At 38.1% G+C, this 22,558-nt stretch overlaps 1 protein-coding gene across 1 annotated transcript in view; it reads left to right on the top strand.

The window, feature by feature from the left end:
• The window catches only part of DMD (dystrophin), a 2,251,240-nt gene that overhangs the window by 1,904,945 nt on the left and 323,737 nt on the right, over positions 1 to 22,558 (top strand). Inside the window, exons 58-59 of the mRNA XM_032756167.2 lie at positions 9,043 to 9,200; positions 13,099 to 13,136. Coding sequence (XP_032612058.2) covers positions 9,043 to 9,200; positions 13,099 to 13,136 — 196 coding nt within the window. The remainder of the gene's footprint in view (positions 1 to 9,042; positions 9,201 to 13,098; positions 13,137 to 22,558) is intronic.

The raw sequence follows: 22,558 nt of genomic DNA, 5'->3' as shown, positions 1-22,558 counted from the left end.
TTTGTCTCAGAGGAGTACCCGGCCGAGTGAGGTGTCAGTCTGTCCCTACTGGGGGGTGCCTCCCAGTTAGGCTGCTCGGGGGTGAGGGACCCACTTTAGGAGGCAGTCTGTCCGTTCTCAGATCTCCAGCTGTGTGCTGGGAGAACCACTACTCTCTTCAAAGCTGTCAGTCAGACAGGGACATTTAAGTCTGCGGAGGTTCCTGCTGAATTTTTGTTTGTCTGTGCCCTGCCCCCAGAGGTGGAGCCTACAGAGGCAGGCAGGCCTCCTTGAACTGTGGTGGGCTCCACCCAGTTCGAGCTTCCTGGCTGCTTTGTTTACCTGAGCAAGCCTGGGCAATGGCGGGCGCCCCTCCCCCAGCCTGGGTGCCGCCTTGCAGTTTGATCTCAGACTGCTGTGCTAGCAATCAGCGAGACTCCGTGGGCATAGGACCCTCCGAACCAGGTGCGGGACACAACCTCCTAGTGTGCCGTTTTCCAGCCCCGTTGGAAAAGCGCAGTATTAGGGTGGGACTGACCCGATTTTCCAGGTGCCGTCTGTTACCCCTTTCTTTGACTAGGAAAGGGAACTCCCTGACCCCTTGTGCTTCCCGAGTGAGGCAATGCCTCGCCCTGCTTTGGCTCACGCACAGTGCACTTCACCGACTGTCCTGCACCGACTATTTGGCACTCCCTAGTGAGATGAAACCGGTACCTCAAACAGAAATGCAGAAATCACCCGTCTTCTGTGTTGCTCAGGCTGGGAGCTGTAGACCGGAGCTGTTCCTATTCGGCCATCTTGGCTCCACCCTCCTGAATATTCATTTCTATATCTTCTTTGGAGAAATGTCTGTTCAGGTTACTTGCTCATTTTTTAGTCAGGTGATTTGTTTTCTTGCTATTGAGTTGTAGGAGTTCCTTGTGTATTTTGAATACTAACCCCTTACCGGGTGTATGGTTTGCAAAATATCAATTGCTGCTGCTATGTTCAACTTGTTCTTAAAAATAAAAACTTTTCCTTTGTGGTCAATGCTTCCCTGTTCCTCATTTCCAAATTTTATACATGAAGGAAATATAAGCACACAGAAAAGAAAGAAGATGGACACTATTAATATGGCCAAGATATAATTTGGCTTTTATTTTAAGAACGTTGGAGTTACAAGCTTCATAGAAAGCCATGTCCTAAAAGATGAAGAATTATGATCAATGCAAAGAGGAAATGTTAAAAAGAAAAAGTTATCCTTTTATGTTTGGGTATATATCCTTTTTCGATATTGTGAAGAGAATCTAGAGTTTTTGTTTTTGTTTTTGTTTTTGTTTTGTTTTTGAGACAGAGTTTTGCTCTTGTTGCCCAGGCTGGAGTGCAATGTTGCAATCTCGGCTCACTGCAATCTCCACCTCCCGGATTCAAGCGATTCTCCTGCCTCAGCCTCTAAAGTAGCTGGGATTACAGGTGTGCGCCACCATGCCCAGCTAATTTTTCTGTTTTTAGTAGAGTCAGGGTTTCACTGTGTTGGCCAGGCTCATCTGTAACTCCTGACCTCTGGTGATCCACCCACCTCAGCCTCCCAAAAAGTGCTAGGATTACAGGCGTGAGCCACCGCACCTGGCTGAGATTGTTTTTTATAAAAAGATGTGGATTCTTTATGGAAAACACAGAGCAGTTAATTGCTATTTTTTTAATGCCACGAATTTGGAAGTGTGTTGAGTCTGAGAAGAAACCATAGTTAAAATATAATTACTGAGAATCGCTTGGGAAATAAAAGCCCTAAATTTCTTCATGCCTACAAACTTGATATTGTTTTCCCAAGATCTTTTTTTTACTTTAACCTTTCTCAAGTGTTTCTGATTATGCTAAATCTAGGCCATTAGTTCTGAGTCTGTTTTATTATTTATATTGTTATTCAGTTTGCTCGTCAAAAGTGATCATGCCCAAATATGAAAGTTTACAAGAATTGCCCTGAAAACTGAATGCAAGGAGACAATGAAAAGAAACTGCATAATATTTTGCCTTCAGGCTATCACAGTAAAAACTGTTGCTGGAAAAAAATGCAATCACATCTCTTTTTTTTTTTTTAAACACATGTTTCAATGGCATAATTTATTGTCAAGAATGTCTCTACCAGAAGCATAAGTGATACTAAAGGCAGAGGGTTGTATTCGCTCAGTCTGCAAAGTATCCCCTTTGTCTTAGCTCCACACAGTCCCTCAGAATTTGGCAGAAATGAGGGACTCAACTTTCGAGAAAGGGTGACAATCCCAGTTTTGTTGGAGAGCTGTGAAATAGCCCCATAGTGTTAGTAATGAGAATTCACTTAAGAAGTCTCCTGCAGGCTCGGCGCGGTGGCTCAGGTGTGTAATCCCAGTACTTTGGGAGGCCGAGGCGGGTGGATCACCTGAGGTCAAGAGTTCAAGACCAGCCTGGCCAACATGGTGAAACCCCATCTCTTCTAAAAATACAAAATTAGCCAGGCATGGTGGTGGGCACTTGTAATCCCAGCTACTCAGGAGGCTGAGGCAGGAGAATCACTTGAACCCAGGAGGTAGAAGTTGCAGTGAGCCGAGATCGTGCCAAAAAAAAAGAAGGAAAAAAAAAATCTCAATTTAAAAAAAGAAAAAAAAAAAGGGAAGGAGGAAAAGAAAAGTGTCCTGAAAAAAAAAAACAAACAAAATATAAGTGCTTGACAACTGAAGTTCAAGGGTAAAGGCTAGTGGGAAAGCAGATGAAGTTAATCTAAGTAGTGGATGCTGTTGGTGCCCCAGCCAGATTCGTTCACTGGGTTGGTGCAACCATTCCTCAGTGACTCTGAGTATTAGCTGCTAAAGCCTCATGGTTTCACCCCTTTCCAGAGAACCTCCCTCAGCCAAAATGAAGCCACCTTGACTGGCACGTTCCACCACACCTTCTCTCTTAAAACCACTAGGAGTACAAAGGGACAACCCCTTTGTCTCATCACGGCACCTGCTGTTGTACAATTTGTGATCTGGGAATTCCCATGGGGCCAGATTGATGCTGGTCTCCAGCCCATACCACATCCCAACTTAACTTTCTTGCCCTGTCTTCCTGCTTCTCTCACTCCCTTTTTCTTAAGAGCATTCAGATTCTGCTTCTCTAAAACCTGGCTGAAGGCAGTAGGTATCCGAAAGAAAAGCTGCACCTACATTCTGGGCACCAGAACAGTCAGGGAACCAACCAGAATGAAAAGTCAAAAATTTCAGATAACAATGGAAGTCTCTGAGCCTGATACCTTTCATGAAGGGCTTGCTTACACCTCAACTTGTGTTTCTTTTTAATTGTTTCAACAGCATTTGAGCAGCTCATCCCGCCCAGGTATTTGAGAGATTCCAGTAGGCCTCTGATCCTCTGGAGAAAGCAAGATATACAGTCCTTGACTCTCTTGGCCCCAAGAGGATGATATATCTGCTGAGAAATGCAGAAGCTGCAAAACATAGCTGGGCTGTACTTGCTGCCAATTCCCGGGTAACTGCATTCTGTGAGGGCTTCCCTGAACCACATGGAAGAGCCCCGGGATAAGTACTAAACACAAGTATTTATACGACATGATTTCTAATTGCTCATCCTTGGCTTCTCATGACTAGCTCAGCATGAAGAATGCTGGGACTTTTCATTCCTAGCACCTCCTCTTTTTAGGCTATTTTTCAAGAGTCTTGGTTAACAAACATTTGTTTGACAAGGATTCATGGTAGACAGCAATGCCATTAGTCCCTACTTAAGTAATATTTGTAACATAAATTTCTCTGCACAGTGTATGTAGCCCAAGAATAACACTTCATTGTTGGAACCTAGTAATTTTGAATTCCTAGTAAGTGAGATAGGACCTCTATGAGTTAGCAGGTTAAGATTTTGGGAGGAATATTTAATATCCCTCAGAAGGGAAGTTTTTCAAACACTGGGTAGCACTGTATATATTTATATATATAGCCAGATATATATATATCACCATTTATAAATAAACTCATAAGTGGCAAATCCAGTAGAGCTAATTCGAGCATCCCAGAGTCTCCCCTCTCTGTCGCTTGTTTGTGCGGCTACTCCTGCTGTGGCCTTTTATGGATTATCCTGGACTTCTACAACTGACCCCTCTACTTCCTCTCCATCTACAAGCTTCGTTTTGCTTTACTTTCCTCCTAATCCAGTTTAGATTCCACAGTATGTTTTTTCAATTACATCCTGGCTAATATTGAAACTCCCTTATCCCTAAATGTGTGAGCCACAGTCATCTGATGAAACCCCAAACCCGGATCAACTGTTTTCTCGATGCTTACATGCAACACTGTTGGAGAAAATGAGAAAGTCAGGCAGATTGGTTCTGTTAAAAAATGTTGAACCTCATCCTCAAGTGGGCCCTCAACACTGTTTGCCAACCTCATTACATTTCTTAGGTCAACTCCCTCTCACAGTCTCTATTACGATTAATTCAAATGTTCCCACTTACCCTTAATTCATGTTTTCATTCAGTGACTATTCATTGCACACCAGGCACTGCACGCTATGCCAGGCACTGCAGACTATGCCAGGTCTGTTGATTCCTACTTCACAGAGGAAATAAAATCCCTCCAAGCAGAATTCCCTCAATTTACTCTTTCTAGTCTTTCCAACTGACCTTCTGTGCTTTGCAGTAGGAATGTTCTTTTAACTGTCAAGTCAAAATTCCTCCCTCAAAAATAAGATTCCCGTGTTAATAGATAATTCCTTTCATTTCTTAGAAAAGTAGTAGATGACTATAATTTTAAATGTGTATTTGAACAAATCCTTAGCTACATAAAGATAAGCAAAGATATGACAGGCAATTTAATTTTATATGAAGAAAAACATTATATCAGACTTACATATCATTCTAAATCAGTACTTTTGTATCTATACTCAGACAACATTTAATGAACTGAAAATTCTGCCTGTGTGAAACTAGTCATAATAAAATTAGACTTGGTTTGCTCTTTCATGGAGAACATATTCCAGATGTTTAAGTGAGTCAAAGAAAACCCACAATATAATGGCTTTCTTCAATGTTTTCTCACTTACTGCTTCCAAACTAGAATAAAACCTAATGCAATCCTGGTATCACCTAAATAGCACATCGTATTGCTCAGCATTAACTGTGCTTTTTGACATTTTAGGTGTAGTGTTTAATAATTTAAAGACAAATTTATCTGTGTCATATTAAAAGCTCCAATCTGTGAAATATAGCCAAACCAATGTCACATCTATTTAAATAGCAAAGTACCTGTGTTCACCCTTTACAGGGTGAAGGTCTTGTGACTCTGTGTTTAGGTGGCCATACTTCTTGTTATGTATGCTTCTGGGCACTGAGAGCCCACAGCAGTGAGCCATCCTTGGGTGGTGCAAGCTGCTACCAAAACCTAAATCAAATGCCAAAGTGAAGACTGACATGAGCATTCTCCTGCCTCCTTTTCCTTTTTATCTTTCCTACCATCTGTTGTCTCCTTTCTTCCACCTTCATGTGTTGAGTGCCCTCATGATGATTTCTAGCTGACTGAAGTCCTTTAGTCTGTTCACCCCCATCTAGAGACTTCCCCGAAGTGAACCTTTGCCCCCAGTTATCTGTTTATCAACTGACCTCGCACCAGTCAAAGCTTCCATTGTCAAATTTTTTAACAGAAATTTAGGAATTCAGATTAAACTGAATATTTGGCATTTTTTCTTTTTTTCTTTTTTTTTTTTTTTTTTTGGAGACAAGAGTCTCACTGGGTCACCGAGGCTGGAGTGAATGCAGTGGTGCCATCTTGGCTCACTGCAACCTCCGCCTCCCAGGTTCAAGCGATTCTCATGCCTCAGCCTCCTGAGTAGCTGGGACTACAGGCATGTGCCACCACACCTGACTAATTTTTGTATTTTTAGTAGAGACAGGGTTTCACCATGTTGGCCAGTCTGGTCTCGAACTGCTGACCTCAAGTGATCCACCCATCCACCCACCTCGGCCTCAAAAAGTGCTGGGATTACAGTCATGAGCCACCCTGACCGGTCTGGGTTGTTTTCTTCATCTTTAGCAGTTGTCTTGTTCACAACTACTTCAACGATATTTATTTTCTTTTTCTTTTTGAAGCAACTCTCCAGAGTATTTGGCCTGGTTTTTATAGAAATAATAACTTTTTTCTTTTCTTTTTAAACTAATATTTTTATGATTTAGGAAATCTTTATTAAATTACGTAATCGCAATAGTTACTGGCAAAGACAGGTTTGAGAACATACACACAACTGACGGTTGTAACAAGTCAGAAGGTCCGCACATACTGACAGGCACCTCGAACATTTTATTGAGGCTGTGAGAGGTTCCCATCACTGCTGTTTCACAAAGAGAACGAAGACTTTGGCTAATTTGGTGAGTCTTAAGTGGAGATTAGTTAAGAGAACTTCCACTATCATTGCTTGAAAGAAGCAAAAAAGAAAAGAAATCACAAGATCTTATGGTAAAGTTTAAGGAAGAAAAGTAAATTTTAAAAAGGAGAAAAAAGAGGAAAAGGGAGAGCGTTGCAATTAATTATGAGTACCAAAACTTATTTTTGAATCCCCTTCATCCTCCAAAACATTGATGCAGGATTAATATGTGTGCTCAGGAATTTGGGGGAGAAAATGAAAATCAAAATATTCTAATAAGAGACATTTGGAAATGTACATTGTGTCACCTAAAGGGAACTGAAATCTAGATATGACTTAATGAGGTAGGATAATCAACTTAATGGCTTGAGAGTCTTGCTTGTAAAGAGAGATGATTAGCACAAAGGACTCACCTGTATCACTGAAAGATGCTGCCTGCTGTCTTGCCCTCTCTGCAGAGGTTCCCGCTTACAGTTTCCCCTCACATGATATTTATTTGTGGCTACTAGAAATGCACGTTATTATCCAGAAGAGAATGATTTCATTTTGTAATCGTTGTCCTTGTCCAAGTTTCCCCTATTGACATTTAAGAAATCTGTTTTCTAACCTTTCTATTATGCAAGACAAAATTATTATGGATCATTTCCTTTTAGAGATAAGTATTCATATATATGGATTTAAACCACCTTTCTCCATGGGCACTTATTCTGATACTTTTAATCCATGTATTTATTCATAAGGAAATGGAATAGTATTTACTATCAACCCCTATAAAACTTTCTGAATTTCACACTGATTCCAATGACATTCCACTAACACGAAGCTGAATAAAGATGAATACATCACATATGATTTTTTTGCATGTGTATGGTCAGAAGGGGCTCTCTTTTGTTTGTTTTTATTAATATATAATTCACATACTTTAAAATTCACTCTTTTAAAGTGTACAATTCAATGGTGTTTAGTATATTCGCAAGATTGTGCCTCCATCACCATTGTTTAATACCAGAACATTTTCGTTATCCTCCAAAAGAAACCCCATGATTGCTTAATGTAATGTTTTTAATGACCACTTTTTAAAACTTTAAGTTCAACAGAGCGATTATCACAATGTCTTGTATTATCTAAGAACTACGTAACAGTCTTATACTCTATACAGCACCACAGTTTAGTGATGAAGTATTCAGGTTGATTTGAGAGGATAATGTCATTCTTATTTTGAATGTTCATACTGGCTCCTTTTATTTGGAGTAGGAGGAAATGCAAGGCTTATAAATGAGGTCGGTGTAACCAATGGTTTTATCAACATAGTGAACCAGACAGAGAAATAACACCTGCCCAGATGAAGCAAGTCAAAACAACACGTATAGTCGAGTGGTGCTGTCCTTGTGCACAGACATTACATTACACAAACTGTTCTCCTAAGTGAGGGAATGTGTCCCTTAGAAATTGCTTATTGGAACATTTGGACATCATGCATCATGTTAAAGATCCATAAATGCCATCTCGATAGGGTAGATATGATGCATGGTAATATCCTCCCCATATCTGCATAGGGTTCTTCTGCTCAACGGATTGCAGTGATGTATTGCATCAGAGACTCCTGCTCTAGTGCTTCAGAGACAGCTGAGAAGCCCCACGGGAGCCTTCTGAAGTCATTGCTACAAGGACTAAAATACCAGGAGATCAGGAAGTCATTCTGAGGACTTGACAAAATACCCTACTCCCTAAATGAAACTGTTATGTTGTGGTTGGTGCAAAGTATGCACGCAATATTTTATGGTTGAATGTGTCTTTCTATTGTAAAAAATAAGGATCCATTTCTGGTTGTGACATGAGTAGAATTTAGAATCCAGCAGCAATATATTTTTCTTGTTACTTTGCCAATCCAGAATTTCTTAGGGGAAGCATATAACATAATAGTTAAGAATATATATTCTAGAGGCAGGCAAACCTGCATATATGTATCCCAGGTTCCTCAGTTTTTACCCATGAGAGCTTGGCAAGGTTTGTTTGTTTTGAAAACAAACCTCTGCAAGTTTGTTTTCTCATGTATAAAATTAGAATTCTCTGACTACTGGCCTCATAGGATTGTTGGGTAGAAATAAAATCAGTTTATGTATGAATAGAGCTCCTCATGGCATTAGGCACCTAGGAAGTGCTCGACAAATAGTGGTTATCATTATCCTCCATTAACAAATATCCACTGTTATAATACTACCACAATAGACTGTCTTAGTCTGTTCCAGCTGCTATAATAGAAATGCCATAAATTGGATAGCTTGTGAAACAACAAAAACTTATTTCTCACTGTTCTGGAGGTTGAGAAGTCCAAGATCAAAATACCAGCAGATTTAGTGTCTGGAGAAGGCCCATTCGTCGTAGAAAGCACCTTCTCACTGCACCCTCACATGCTGAAAGGAGCTAGCTAGCTCTCTGAGGTCTCTTTTGTAAGGGCGCTAATCCCAAAAATCACCTCCCTAAAGGCCCCATCTCCTAATACCATTGCCTTAGGTGTTGGGATTTCGTTTTCTTTTTATTTTTTAGGATTTCAACATAGGAATTTGAGGGGGGACACAAACATTCAAACCATAGCATAGAGCAAACATTACTGACACTGCACCCTAAAGAGAATAAGCCCAGGTATCAATTCTTCTTGTTTTAAATATTCTCATCTTCCAATTTGCTTTTGACTATTGCACACAGGCACTTCGAGGAGAAATTGCACCTCTGAAAGAGAACGTGAGCCACGTCAATGACCTTGCCCGCCAGCTTACCACTTTGGGCATTCAGCTCTCACCATATAACCTCAGCACTCTGGAAGACCTGAACAGCAGATGGAAGCTTCTGCAGGTAAGCACATTGTAAACATTGTTGTCCTTCATTACAGTAAAATAATATACAGATAAAATTTGTAAAGAACAATGAAAGTACTTTTTTCATTTAACGTTCATGGTAATATTTGTGAGGATAGGATATTTTATATTAGTTTATAATTCCCATCTAAATGTTTTCAAATTATTAATATTAATTTTGGAAGCAACTAAGACTTAGTATATGTCCTAGTCTGTTTAGTGTTGCTATAAAAGAATACTTGGGGCTGGGTAATTCATAAAGAAAAGGTGTTTATTTGGCTCAGTTCTGCAGGCTGTACAAGAAGCATCTGCTTCTGGCGAGGGCTTCAGGCTGCTTCCACTCATGGCAGAAGGCAAAGGGGAGCTGGTGTACAAAGATCACACGGCAAGAGAGGAGGAGAAAAAGAGGGAGGGGAGGTGCCAGTTCTCATGAAAACTGCTAGAGCAAAACCTCGCTCACTACCGTGAGAATGGCACCAAGCCATTCATGAGGGATTCACTCCTACAACCCAGACACCTTCCACTAGGCCTCACCTCCAACATTGGGGATCAAATTTCAACACGAGAGTTAGATGGAACATCCAAACTCTGTGTAGCAGTATTCTTACAATAAACAGAAAATAATGCTGAATCATGATGGAAGATGCGAATTGCCGCCATGCAGTTCCTTTGTACTCTTATCGCTTGAATTCTTAAAAACATCTTTCCCTTTAGAATCCTAGTTTAAACAAGAGTCAATAGTAAGATGTGTCCAAAAGTCATTTAAAGAAAGAGCATCCCGTCACAAACTCACATGTGGAAGTTTTTCGTAGGTTTGCATAATAAATACAGGGAATGTAAGTGTGCTCAAGGCCACACTTACTAGCTGTGGGACCTGGAGCAAATTACTTAACCTTTCTGAGCCTCAGTCTTTCATCTGAAAAAAAAAATAAATGGGATAATAAAATTCTCTACAATATCAGTTTATTATTAGGATGAATGAGTCAAAATAAATGGGAAGTGCTTGGGAGCGAACATGCCAAATGATAAGCACTCTACAAATTCTAGCTCTTGATGTTATTATTATTATTATTACAGTACACAGGTTTGGGAATCTAACATATTAGCTGAGTGACCTTGAGGCCACTTAATCTCTGTGGTTGTCCATTTACTCATCTCTAACATGGTTACTGTAACATTGAATGAGTTAATTCATGTAGAGTAATGGTTGAAGTGGTGGAAGAGGTGTGTCTACCTTCTCAGTGTGAAGGACAGCATGTTATACCCAAAAACCTAAAATTAGTTTAACCATAGAATTAGAGAATCATTTTCTCTCCTTTCCAATTTTCCCCTTTCCAATAGGATGCAGAAGGTATGCCTCTGAGGAAACTGGGTTTAAAACTATTTGGTTTTAACTTTTTAATAAGAAAAATATAATAAACCAAATCACTTTCCTATTGTCAGTCCATTTAGGGGTGTGATTGAAAGCCCTGTTAAAGAATTGCTAGATCTTTAATAAAGATAAGTTGCAAATCCCAGACCTCTTGAGATCTCACATAGTTTAATTCTTGTTGTGATGGATAGTCCTGAAATATTTGTATGATAGATTGTTATAAGTGGCATCGACTAAAGCAAGGCAATATAGCTAAGTGATTATATGCCTTTCTCTGTTTGTTCCATAGTGGTTGAGTACCATTAAAATCTTATCTGTTCCATCCTTAGTATGTTTTTCATCTTAAGTATAAATAAGGAAGGTAATAAATGTCCAAAGAAAACCAATGGCCACATTAGTCCCATTTAAGTGTTCTAGAATTATATTTTATAATTTCTTTTAGAGAGCAGAATGCCACGTTTGCTTTCAGAATGTGGTAAAAGATTTGTGACAGTGGCATGTAGATTTCCAAATGAGGTCAAAGGATTATGACTAGTAGGAAAAGTTTTTTTTTAATCAATGCTAAGTGATCCATTCTAGTTGCACTATTTATTTGCATTTAAGGTATCAAAAACTGTTAATAGCTTACTATGTAGCCATTCTTTACAGTGAGTAAAAACTTGGTTATAAGTACAGGAAAACACATGTAAGGAGATAGTATGATATAGCAAAAAGAGCATTGGAGTGACTATTAGGAGGTCTAACTTCAAACTTAAGCTCAGCCATTATTTGACCGTGTTACTGTGAGAAAGCCATTTAACCTCTCTCAGCTTTAATTCTCCTCATTTTTAAAATGAGGAAATCTATTTTGTCTAAGGTCACATCCAGTTCAATCCTGTGATTCTGTCTCTAGATATCTGGGGAGATACATATTTGACAGAATTTAGTTTCAAACCAATGAAGTTGCTTTCTGTATTCATAATACAAATGTGGTTTGTTGAAATTATATTTCTCCTTGTATAACTCTAACTTTTAATCTCTTCATCCCTAAACCCACATATACACAGCCTTCTCCTATTAAACAGTTCAGTTTGTGGTATCTGCTGTATATTGTAGCAAATTTCATGTTTCTATTTTTGAACATGACCTTAAAGATATGCTTAAAAAGTGTTTTTAGCAGAAAGCTGATAAATCCAAGGTTTTGGTTTGCATATAACCGAGCCAAGTTAGTTCCATTCTTTTCTTTGATAGTAATTCTGCTCCATTATAAATGTGAGGCCTTGTTCAGAAAGAGAAGAAAGCAAGAAATGAGGTTCACATCAAACAATTTTTTTCCCATTACTGTAAAAGCAATTCATACGTCCTGTTGAGAATATTTTATATTTAGAACAATGTATGTGAGGCTAATGCATTATGCAAGTTCTATGGCGGGAAGCTTGAGCCCACCACTATTATGACATCATATTTTTTTAAATAGTAAATGTCAAAAAGACATTATATTTCTATGAAAATAAAGAATTTAGTCACAATGCTATGTCAATCTTTAAATCGTGATAAAAACCAAGTACAAGTTCATCTTTGCCTCTGTGCGCTAAGACAAAGAAAAATCAAAAAGTAAAGAACTCTCTGGGCATGGTGGCTCACGCCTGTAATCCCAGCACTTTGGGAGGCCGAGGCAGGCAGATCATTGGAGGTCAGGAGTTTGACACCAGCCTGACCAGCATGGTGAAACCTCATCTCTTACTAAAAATACAAAACTTACCTGGGCGTGGTGGTGCGTGCCTGTAATCCTAGCTACTCTGGAGGCTGAGGCAGGAGAATTACTTGAACCCAGGAGGCAGAGGTTGCAGTGAGCTGAGATCGCACCACTGCACTCTAGCCTGGGCGACAGAGCCAGACTCTGTCTCAAAAATAAAATAAAATTAAATTAAAAATAAAATAAAATAAAATAAATAAATAAATAAATAAAAGTAGAGAACTGGAGTAGCAGAAAGGCAGATGTAAACCTGAGAAAAGAAGAAGAGTCTTAAATTTGGGCAAAATAGTATAATAGAAAGATTAGAGTTACATACTGTCAGGCCGTGTGTACTTGATATCAGAATATCCTGGGTTCTTTGCATTATCCATTCATTTAATTTTCAAGGAAGGCCATGCTAGTTTTCTAGCTGTCTGTAATATCTGTCAAAATGGTGAAACCAGTTAAGGGATGTGACCACCAACAATACAGTCAGACCCAGTCACAATTTACCAATGTATAGAATCATAATGTATACAGAGTTCCAAATTGACTTTGAATCTTCTAATAGAAATGTAAGAGACATTGGTTTGCCTGTTTGAAATTTTCTGTGGGAATGAAGTCCTATTTTCTTCCTCAGAGTAGACACGTTGGTATGCAAGTTACTATTTGACCATTTGACTTTTTGTGGTGTAGGAAACCATCACGCCTTGCAGTTACAAAAAGTCCTCGTGTACATTCTCTCATCTAAGAATCACAACCTTGTGATTTTGTATTATGATTATGAATACCTATTATCATTATTCCCTTTTACATGTAAGGAAACCGAGGCTTAGAAACATGAAGCACCACAGTCACAGTCGCATAACTTGTATCAGTCAAGATCCGAGTCAGGTTTTTCGAACTGCTATTCCCAAGCTCTTTTTGTCTCCTCTTCTCAAAGTCCTATTACGTTTGGACTTAACAAAGCAATAACAGCTGGGTGTGGTGGCTCATGCCTGTAATCCCAGTACTTCGAGAGGCTGAGGCGGGTGGATCACCTGAGGTCAGGAGTTCAAGACCAGCCTGGCCAACACATAGTGAAACCCTATCACTACCAAAAATACAAAAATTAGCTGGGTGTGGTGGCGCACGCTTGTAGATCAGCTACTTGGGAAGCTGAGGCGGGAGAATCGCTTGAACCCGGGAGGCAGATGTTGCAGTGAGCTGAGATCATGCCACTGCACTCCAGTCTGGGCAACAGAGCAAGACACCATTTCAAAAAAAAAAAAAGCAATACTTTAAAACTATTTTGGACAATACAGGTGTAAAATAGTTCACTTTTTTACATGTATCTTCTTTTTTGAAATGATTCTTAGGTATATTAACTTTTAAATCTTCCTTTTATAAACCAATGGATTAATGAACCCAGTTCAGTGTACCCCTTAAAATCACACTTGTTTCAAATATAAAATTTTAAAGCATTATATTCCTCATTGCCTTTAGAACTCAGCAATTGTACTAAAATCAGCCAAAAGTGATTTCAGTGAATCAGCTCTTAAAGCCAAAGTAATGCTAATATTTGACCAAGTAGAAATGAGTATCTAAACCAGGTGAGAAAAAGGTTAAAATGATGATAAACCTTTCTAATTTTGAAATAGGACACACACTGAGTAATGCAGTCAATCTCTTTATTCACCAAGCGCAAGTAGTATATAAAGGAATATTATACCATTTTTCTTTACTCATGAGTAAACCCACAAATAGCACAAAAGCTGCAAAAACACTTTAACATAAGGAGTATGTGTTTTATTGACTGTAGGAACTCATGGAATGCAAACACCTTTAAAAATCTGAATAATATGAAGACATTTCCAGGTATTAGATTCTTTACATATGTCAAAGAACAGTATCATAAATTATGTATGTTTTTTAAAGGTTTCCTAAGATTCTTCCAAAGTCATGTAGACATCATTACACTCCATCTGTATACCTCTGTGGTAACTTGCTGTCACAGGGATCTAGAGCCTCATCTTTTGCACACTTCATTCCTTCTTTCATCCCTTCGTTCTTTCATTCAGTCAGCACTGATTGAGCATCTACTGTGTACCTAGAAGACATTGTAATTATCCCGTTTGGTCCAAGGACATACTAAACAAAACTCCCTTTACTGCTTATGCTATATTAAGTAAAGCTTTAAAGATGGGTTCTCTTTTATTACTTCCATGATGGCCCACCCCTCTCATCCTTTCTCAGTGTTAGAAACCAGAAATATACATACAATCATAACACTGATAGTACAAAAGCAGCACCCATTATTATCTCTGGTTTACAAATTATTCAATAATTTCTTATTGGAAACTTGGTCTGTATAGTCATAGTAGTAAGCTTTGTGAGAGGATATGATGGGATCATAGTTAGCTAAACAATAGGAGTATTTGTGTGTCTTCATTTAAAAAAAAACTAACCAGTTTTTTTTCAAACAAGCAATTTTTACATCAGAACCATTTATATTCTTTACTTTGGTGAGATAGGATTTTCTAAGCAGGTCTTTTATCTGTATCTATGTATGTTTGTTCTTATCATCATTGAGCACAGGATTTGATCCTTTAAATGTGTTGACAGATTTTGAACATTTTCCTCATATCCTTCTTTTTTTTTTAATGATCCTGTACTAATCATTTTGCATTATGGGGTCGCTTCTGAACAGAGAGCCTAGCCATCTGCTCTTACAAATAATGTCGGCCTATCACTAACTGGGGATAAGGAGAAGACATCTACCGATGTCTTTCTAGCGTGTCCTTCTTTGATTTTTTCTTTCTTTAAGAAGACCTAAAATGATTCAGCTTGTGGTTCTACCACAGAACTCAGGAGAAAATGATAAATATGAGGCCATTCTCCAAATAAATACATTTTCTTACATTAGTGGTTCTCAAATTTTAACAAGCATCAAATTCACCTGGAAGGCTTATTAAAACACAGATAACTGGGCTCCACATACCAAGTTTCTGATTCAGTGGGTCCAGTGTGGAGCTTGAGAATCTGCATCTCTAACAAACTTTCAAGTGAGGCTAATGCTGCTGAATCATGGACCACACTTTGAGAACCCCTGTTCTATGTTAAGTATTTGTCAGGTACAGATAAATTTAAAAGTTAAAAAAATATACATATGACTTCTGTAAGACACTGTGAAGGGTTTAGACTCTGGGGAATTAAGTATAATGCCATCCCAAAAGCTCTGTGTTGGAGGAGTGTTCAAGTGCTACAGAATCATGGAGAACCAAGCACTTAACTTTTCTATGAGGCAGAAAGAGGAAGATAAAGGAAAACGTGAAGGATGAAAGGAAACTGTTAACAGATCCCCAGAAACACAATTTGCTGCTATATGGATTTATATTTACTATATTTCAAATCACATGGTCTAGAACTGTGCTGTCCAATATGATAGCTACATATGGCCATTGAGCCCTTCAATGTAGCCAGTCTAAAATGAGATGTGTAGTAAGTGTTATATATATATATATATATATATGTAATATGTATATGTTATATATATATGTAATATGTCTATGTTATATATATATATAATATGTCTATGTTATATATATGATATATGTGATATGTCTATGTTATATATGATATATATGTAATATGTCCATGTTATATATATGATATATATGTAATATGTCTATGTTATATATCATATATATGTAATATGTCTATGTTATATATATATATGATATGTATATATATCAGGATGCAAAGACTTAGTACCAAAAACAGAATGTAAAATATCTCATTATTTTTATATTGATTACATGTTGAAATGATAGTATTTTTGTGTATTTGCTTGGATAAAATGTCATAATGAATTTCACTCATTTATTATGATTATTCAAACTTGGTTATTTTTCTTGAAATTGAATGAAGTGAGCCTGTTGCTTCGGCTACAACAATGGACAGTGTTTCTGCATAATTTTTACATGTGCCTACTAGAACATTTAAAATTGTACATGTAGCACTCATTATATTTCTATTGGATAGCACTGGCCTAAAAGTAGTTTTCAAAATCTAGCATGGGTAAGAATCACCTGCAAAGCTTGTTAAACCAATCCTTAGTATGGGGTGAGGCCTGCAATTCTGCATTTTTATCATGCTCCCAGGAGATGCTATTTGTAACCACATATAGAAATTCATTCCCAAACTACAGATGATAGAGTTTTACAGAGAGGTGTCAAAATATATTTTTGCATCAAGCATTGTCTGTAGCTTGAATACAAAATTATGTTGCCCATATACCACTAGTTTTCATAAGTGAAGCAGTTGTGTTACAAAGCCTACAAGTTTTTATCAGCTAATAGCTTTTTCTCAATTAGCAGATACTAAGCAGTACTTTTATTATGTGGCAATTCTCCAGTTTTTGGAATGTTAATGAGAAATACACAGGGTTGAAAAAAAAATTAGAAAGCACCTCTCCCAAAATACTGCAGTATGATGTAGGAAAAACTGCTCTAACATATTCTAAACTACAGGTTGCTCTTATATAAATATTTCAACTATAATATCTAGTCTGATGTGCCCACTGGCTGGAGTTTTGTAAAAGCTAAAAGTAAAGGAAATAAAAAGAACAAAGAAGAAAGAAGAATGTGTTTCTTTTTGAAAAGGTTAGGTCACAGAAGGATTTGTTGATATTAGGAATAGAATGACCCGTGAAAAAAGGACAATTAAGTTCCAGGAAAACATCTTTTCAGTAAGGACAGAATAATCATTTATGCTTAACCTCAACTCTGTTAGGAAAAAAAGGATGTAAACAAAACCCTTTAAAGAATTGAAGAAGGAGAGTATAAATTTAAATGCCCAGGATAGTGACCACCCTTAGAGCCTACTGAGGTCAAAGCATACTGTCAAGCTTAAGAACATTTGGTTTTCAATGTTTGTACAACTAATTGTACTTTAGTCAAGAGGACTGTTATCGAAATTGCTCAGGTAACCTTGAAAGTAATGTGGCCCAAATATTCCAGAGTGTGTCCTTCTCACCCTGGGAGAAGAATGGTCCGGTTTTCAAGGGAATTCCCTATTTTTTTTTTTTTTGAAGGCATCAGGATGTGTGGAACTACAGGGGGATAAATGAACGATGTACAGAATGTGATGAAAAAATTATATGAAGTATAAAATGGGAATGAAGCCATCAGGAGCCAAAGAAATATTTACGAATTTAAGAGAATAAAAAGCATATTATTATTTTCAGATATTTTATAAAGTGAACCCAAATCATTATAAAGTATTAATTAGGCTACTTGATTGCTTGATCTTTATATAATAATTTCTAATTTGTTTTAATCGGGAACTATTTTTGCTAGTTCTAAGGCTAGCTGTTATGGTAATCCATCTAAGTGTGTTTATTATTGTTTTAAAAAATGGAATGTGTTCCTAGTAAATGTGTTTAAATAGCAAAATGTATTTATGCATGCAGGTATTTATTTTAGTTTCCTGAGATCTCTAGTTCCTTACTAGAAACGTATATAATTCCAGGCATTTAAAATTGCCATGATGGTCATGTTTTCTTGTCCTTTTCCCTTATTCTGCAACTGACATTTGCCCTTGCCTCCAATTTCTCACTGCTTTATTCTTTGCTCTTGTAAGTGTTCTTGTCTCTCTGGGCTGACCTCTCTCCTTCCCTGGAGTTTGACCCCACCCCACCCTTTCTTCTGCATTTGTTTGCACTGGTTGTTTTCTTCATTGCCTTTCCCACTGTCTCGCTGCGCTGCATGTGAAACACTCCGCCAGTAGCTGCTCACAGTTCCCATGCTACATCATACCCAGCATTCAAAGAGCTGCTGTTCTCACATGGCCGCCAGTAAGATTCCGGACTCCTCCTTCACAGCACATTCCTCTAGAAAGTAGAAAGAATCCCCTTTCAGGCCACATGAAAAGCTGCATGTTAAAGCCAACTCCATAAAGAGGAATGGAAACTAGCATATGAAATTCAGAAATGCTACTTTTAAAGGTAAATACCACAAAGTGAATTTCAAATTCATACAGTTTATCATAATACTTCTTTATTTTTATAAATGCTATAATGTCCTTAATATAATGATCACTGTGATATAAGTTGTCCTCTCCCTTAATATATTAATTTACTAAAGTAGACAGGAGGGTGGAAATATAATAAATTAGAAGATAATTATTATATTAGAAGTACAGCCTTTATACCTAATTTTACTTTATTCAGACAATCAATGTAGTCCTATGATGTAAATTTGAGAATAATTTATTTTAGTGAGCATTACGCTTACTGAGATTAATAGCAAGAACTTATCTAGCACTTACTGTATGCCATTCACAACTCTAAGCACTTTTGCATGTGCTGATGCTTTTAAGCCTCACATAACCCAATGAGGGAGGTACAATTTTAACCTCATTTTACAGGTTAGAAAAATGAGGAGCCCAAGGGTTAAGTGACTTGCCTGTGGTCATATATCAGGTAAGTGAGAGAGCCAGGATTTGAACCCAGACAATCTGCCTGGGGGAATCTGTCAGAACTCCGAACTATGCAGTACCACTCCTCTGATAAAAAGTTGAATTGACATGACAACGTTTCCTATTCATTTATTATTCGACCCTTTAAACAAAAAGAACAGCATCCTTCTCACATTTATTAATTTGTCAGGAATCAGCTGGATCATGAGTTGAGGAAATTTAAAGTAGGAGGTTTATATGAATTTCAGACCATGATCTCAAGAATTGCCTGTTTAACCCAGAGCCTGAATCATTCACAGACTAAAAACTAGAACCACTCTTCTGTAGGACCAGGAGGGTTTAATCATCAAAGTCTTGCTGAAGTGAACGGAAATACTCCTTTGTTCAATCATTCATTCAATAACTATTTTTTTCTGGTGTCTACTCTTTACCAAACTCTGTTTGAGATGATAGGGATTCGGTCATAGACAGACCTTCTCTGCCCTCATGGAGGTTATGGTTTCTTGGGATGACAGACATTAATTTTTTAAATCTCATAAAATAATTACAAATGTGTCAGGAAAGAAAATACAGGACACTACCAGAATATATAGTAAGGACCTAAATATGTGTGTGTGTGTGTGTGTGTGTGTGTGTGTGTGTGTGTGTGTGTGCGCGCGCGCGCCACGCTGGGGTAAGGGTGAGAGGCAGGAAAGGGCAATCAGGAAACCCTCCCAATAAAAGTGACCTTTGACCGAAATCTGAAGGATAAAGACAAGCTGAGTGACTTTTCTATTCATCTATATCTTTTATTTTAAGTGGCCTGAAGCCTGGGACTAACTAAACAGAGTTGTAAAATTCCAGTATGTAAATTGAATAACTAGGGATCATTTGAAGTAATGGACTGCAGAGTTAATGTATAATTAAGTCACATCTAGGGAAGATTTCCCATCATTATCACAGACAGCATCCTGTTTGCTTTCTTCACAGCACTTATGAAAATCTATAGCTATGTGTTTGGTGGCTTGTTTAATGAAAGTCTATCTCCCCTATCTGAATGTGAGCTCCATAAAGACAGAGGCCCTGAATACCGTATCTACTGACATTTGGCAGTGTCTTTCATACAGTAAGCATTCTATAAATGTCTTGAATAGATGAATGCATAAAACTAAGTTAAAATGTTATTGAAAACTATAAACATAAGCAGAAAGTTACACCAGAGGGGAAAAAAATTAAGGGAAAAAAACTATAATTTCTGAAGACGTAGTACTTGCATTTAAATTTGTGGCTTCATAAGGTTAACCAACACTTAAATAATTTTGCAAAAATTCCCAGAAAAAAATGGCCGGGTGTGGTGGCTCCTGCCTGTGATCCCAGCACTTTGGGAGGTCGAGGTGGGTGGATCACCTGAGGTTGGGAGTTCGAGACCGGCCTGGCCAACATGGTGAAACCCTATCTCTACTAAAAATACAAAGAATTAGCCGGGCATGGTGGCAGGCACCTGTAATCCCAGTTACTCGGGAGGCTGAGGCAGGAGAACCACTTGAACCCAGGAGGCGGAGGTTGCGGTGAGCCAAGATCATGCCACTGCACTCCAGCCTAGGCAACAGAGCAAGACTCTTTCTAAAAAAAAAAAAAAAGAAGGAAGGAAGGAAGGGAAAGAAAGAAAGGAAAGAAAGAGAGAAAGAAAGGAAAGAAAGAAAGAGAGAGAGAAAGAAAGAAAGAAAGAACGAACGAACGAACAAACTACCATTTGACCCAGCACTTCCATTACTTGGTATGTACCCAAAGAAAAATAAATTTTTCTACCAAAAAGACATGTGCACTCATATGTTCATTGCAGCACTATTCACAATAGCAAAGACATGAAGTCAACCTAGGTGCCCAACAATGGTGGATTGGATAAAGAAAATGTGGCACATATGCACCATGGAATACTACACAGCTATGAAAAAGAAGGAAATCATGTCCTCCGTAGCAACATGGATGGAACTGGAGGTCATAGGTCATTGTCCTGAGCAAATTAAAGCAGAAACAGAAAACCAGATAATGCATGTACTCACTTATAAGCAGGAGCTAACCTTTGGGTACACATGGATATAAAGTTGGGAACAACAGACACTGGTGTGACTACCAGACAAGGGTGGGAGGGTGTGGGACAAGGGCTGAAACAACTACCTATTGAGTACCATACTCACTACCTGGGTGACAGGTTCAACTGTACTCCAAACCTCAGTATCACACAATATACCCATGTAATAAACCTGCACATATACCCCTTGAGTCTAAAATAAAAACTGAAATTGAAAAATATAAAATATCCCATCATAAAAATAAATAATAAAACAATTGAATCTACTGATGTGTTTCATTGCTTTTAAAATATCCCCTTTGAATTACTGAATATTTTAATATTTTTAGTTTTACACTTCAGCACAGAAAGTCCAGAAATCCAACCCTTGAGTTTACAAAGACACCACATGATAGTTCATAGTTCACACAGCTAGTTAGTTGTGAAACTAGAACCCAAAATTTGCTCTCTGTGTCTCTCACATACCTTTTCCCTTTATTCTAATAAAGGCATTTGTCAGTCTAAATGTACAGTATTCTAAGACATTTTTTAAAGGAACTACTTATCCAAATCCCACCTGTCTTACAAGGTCCATGTGAAGCAATGAGATAAGGTCTGTGAAAGTGCTTCCGAAACTATTAAATGTTATAAAAATGTTAAGTTTTATTATTAGAACTGCAGTTCATCTCTATGAATCCTTTCTAAACTTTCTCCCTTTTCTGAACTTGATTACGCAGCATCTTTTCTAATCTATTTGTTCTCCCATTATAAGAAGAATTTAATCCTTTGTGCCCTGCTGGGTTGTAAGAAAAAGGACTCTCTTCTTTTCTATAATCTATTGATATTTGATTGTATTACACATCTAATGGGTTCCCAATAAATACATATCGAATAGAATTGAACCAAATTTCTTTCTAGACATGTGAAAAAAATCCTGATCTTTAAATAGAAAGGGTACTTTCAAAGATTATATATAGAACCTCTTGGTATTCTGTATTTGCAATGAAAATATTTTAATTTGGGCCGGGTGCAGTGGCTCACACCTGTGGTCCCAGCACTCTGGGAGGCCGAGGTGAGCAGATCATGAGGTCAGGAGTTCGAGACCCACCTGACCAAGATGGTGAAACCCCGTCTCAATTAAAAATACAAAAATTAGCCAGGCACGTTGACGCACGCCTGTAATCCCAGCTACTCAGGAGCCCGAGGCAGGAGAATCACTTGAACCCGGGAGGTGGAGGCTGCAGTGAGCTGAGATCACACCACTGCACTCCAGCCTGGGTGGAGAGGGAGACTCCATCTAAAAAAGAAAGAAAGAAAGAGAGAGAGAGAAAGAGAAGAAAGAAAGAAAATATTTTAATTTGTCTTATACTCAACAGTTGCATCATATCTGCATCCTTTTGTTAAAATTGAACAGGCTTCTAGTTTCATATAATAATTTCTGGCCAGGCGCAGTGGCTCACGCCTGTAATCCCAGCACTTTGGGAGGCCGAAGCAGGTGGATCACCTGAGGTCCGGAGTTCGAGACCAGCCTGACCAACATGGAGAAACCCCGTCTCTACTAAAAATACAAAATTAGCCGGGCGTGGTGGCACATGCCTGTAATCTCAGCTACTCTGGAGGCTGAGGCAGGAGAACAGCTTCAACCCAGGAGGTGGAGGTTGCTGTGAGCCGAGGTCGCACCATTGCACTCCAGCCTGGGCAACAAGAGCGAAACTCCGTCTCAAAATAATAATAATAATAATAATAATAATAATAATAATAATAATAATAAT

Source organism: Hylobates moloch, unplaced genomic scaffold (genome assembly GCF_009828535.3).
Source record: "Hylobates moloch isolate HMO894 unplaced genomic scaffold, HMol_V3 SCAFFOLD_7, whole genome shotgun sequence".
Classification (NCBI taxonomy): Eukaryota; Metazoa; Chordata; class Mammalia; order Primates; family Hylobatidae; genus Hylobates; species Hylobates moloch.
This window is presented reverse-complemented; position numbering and strand designations above follow the sequence as displayed.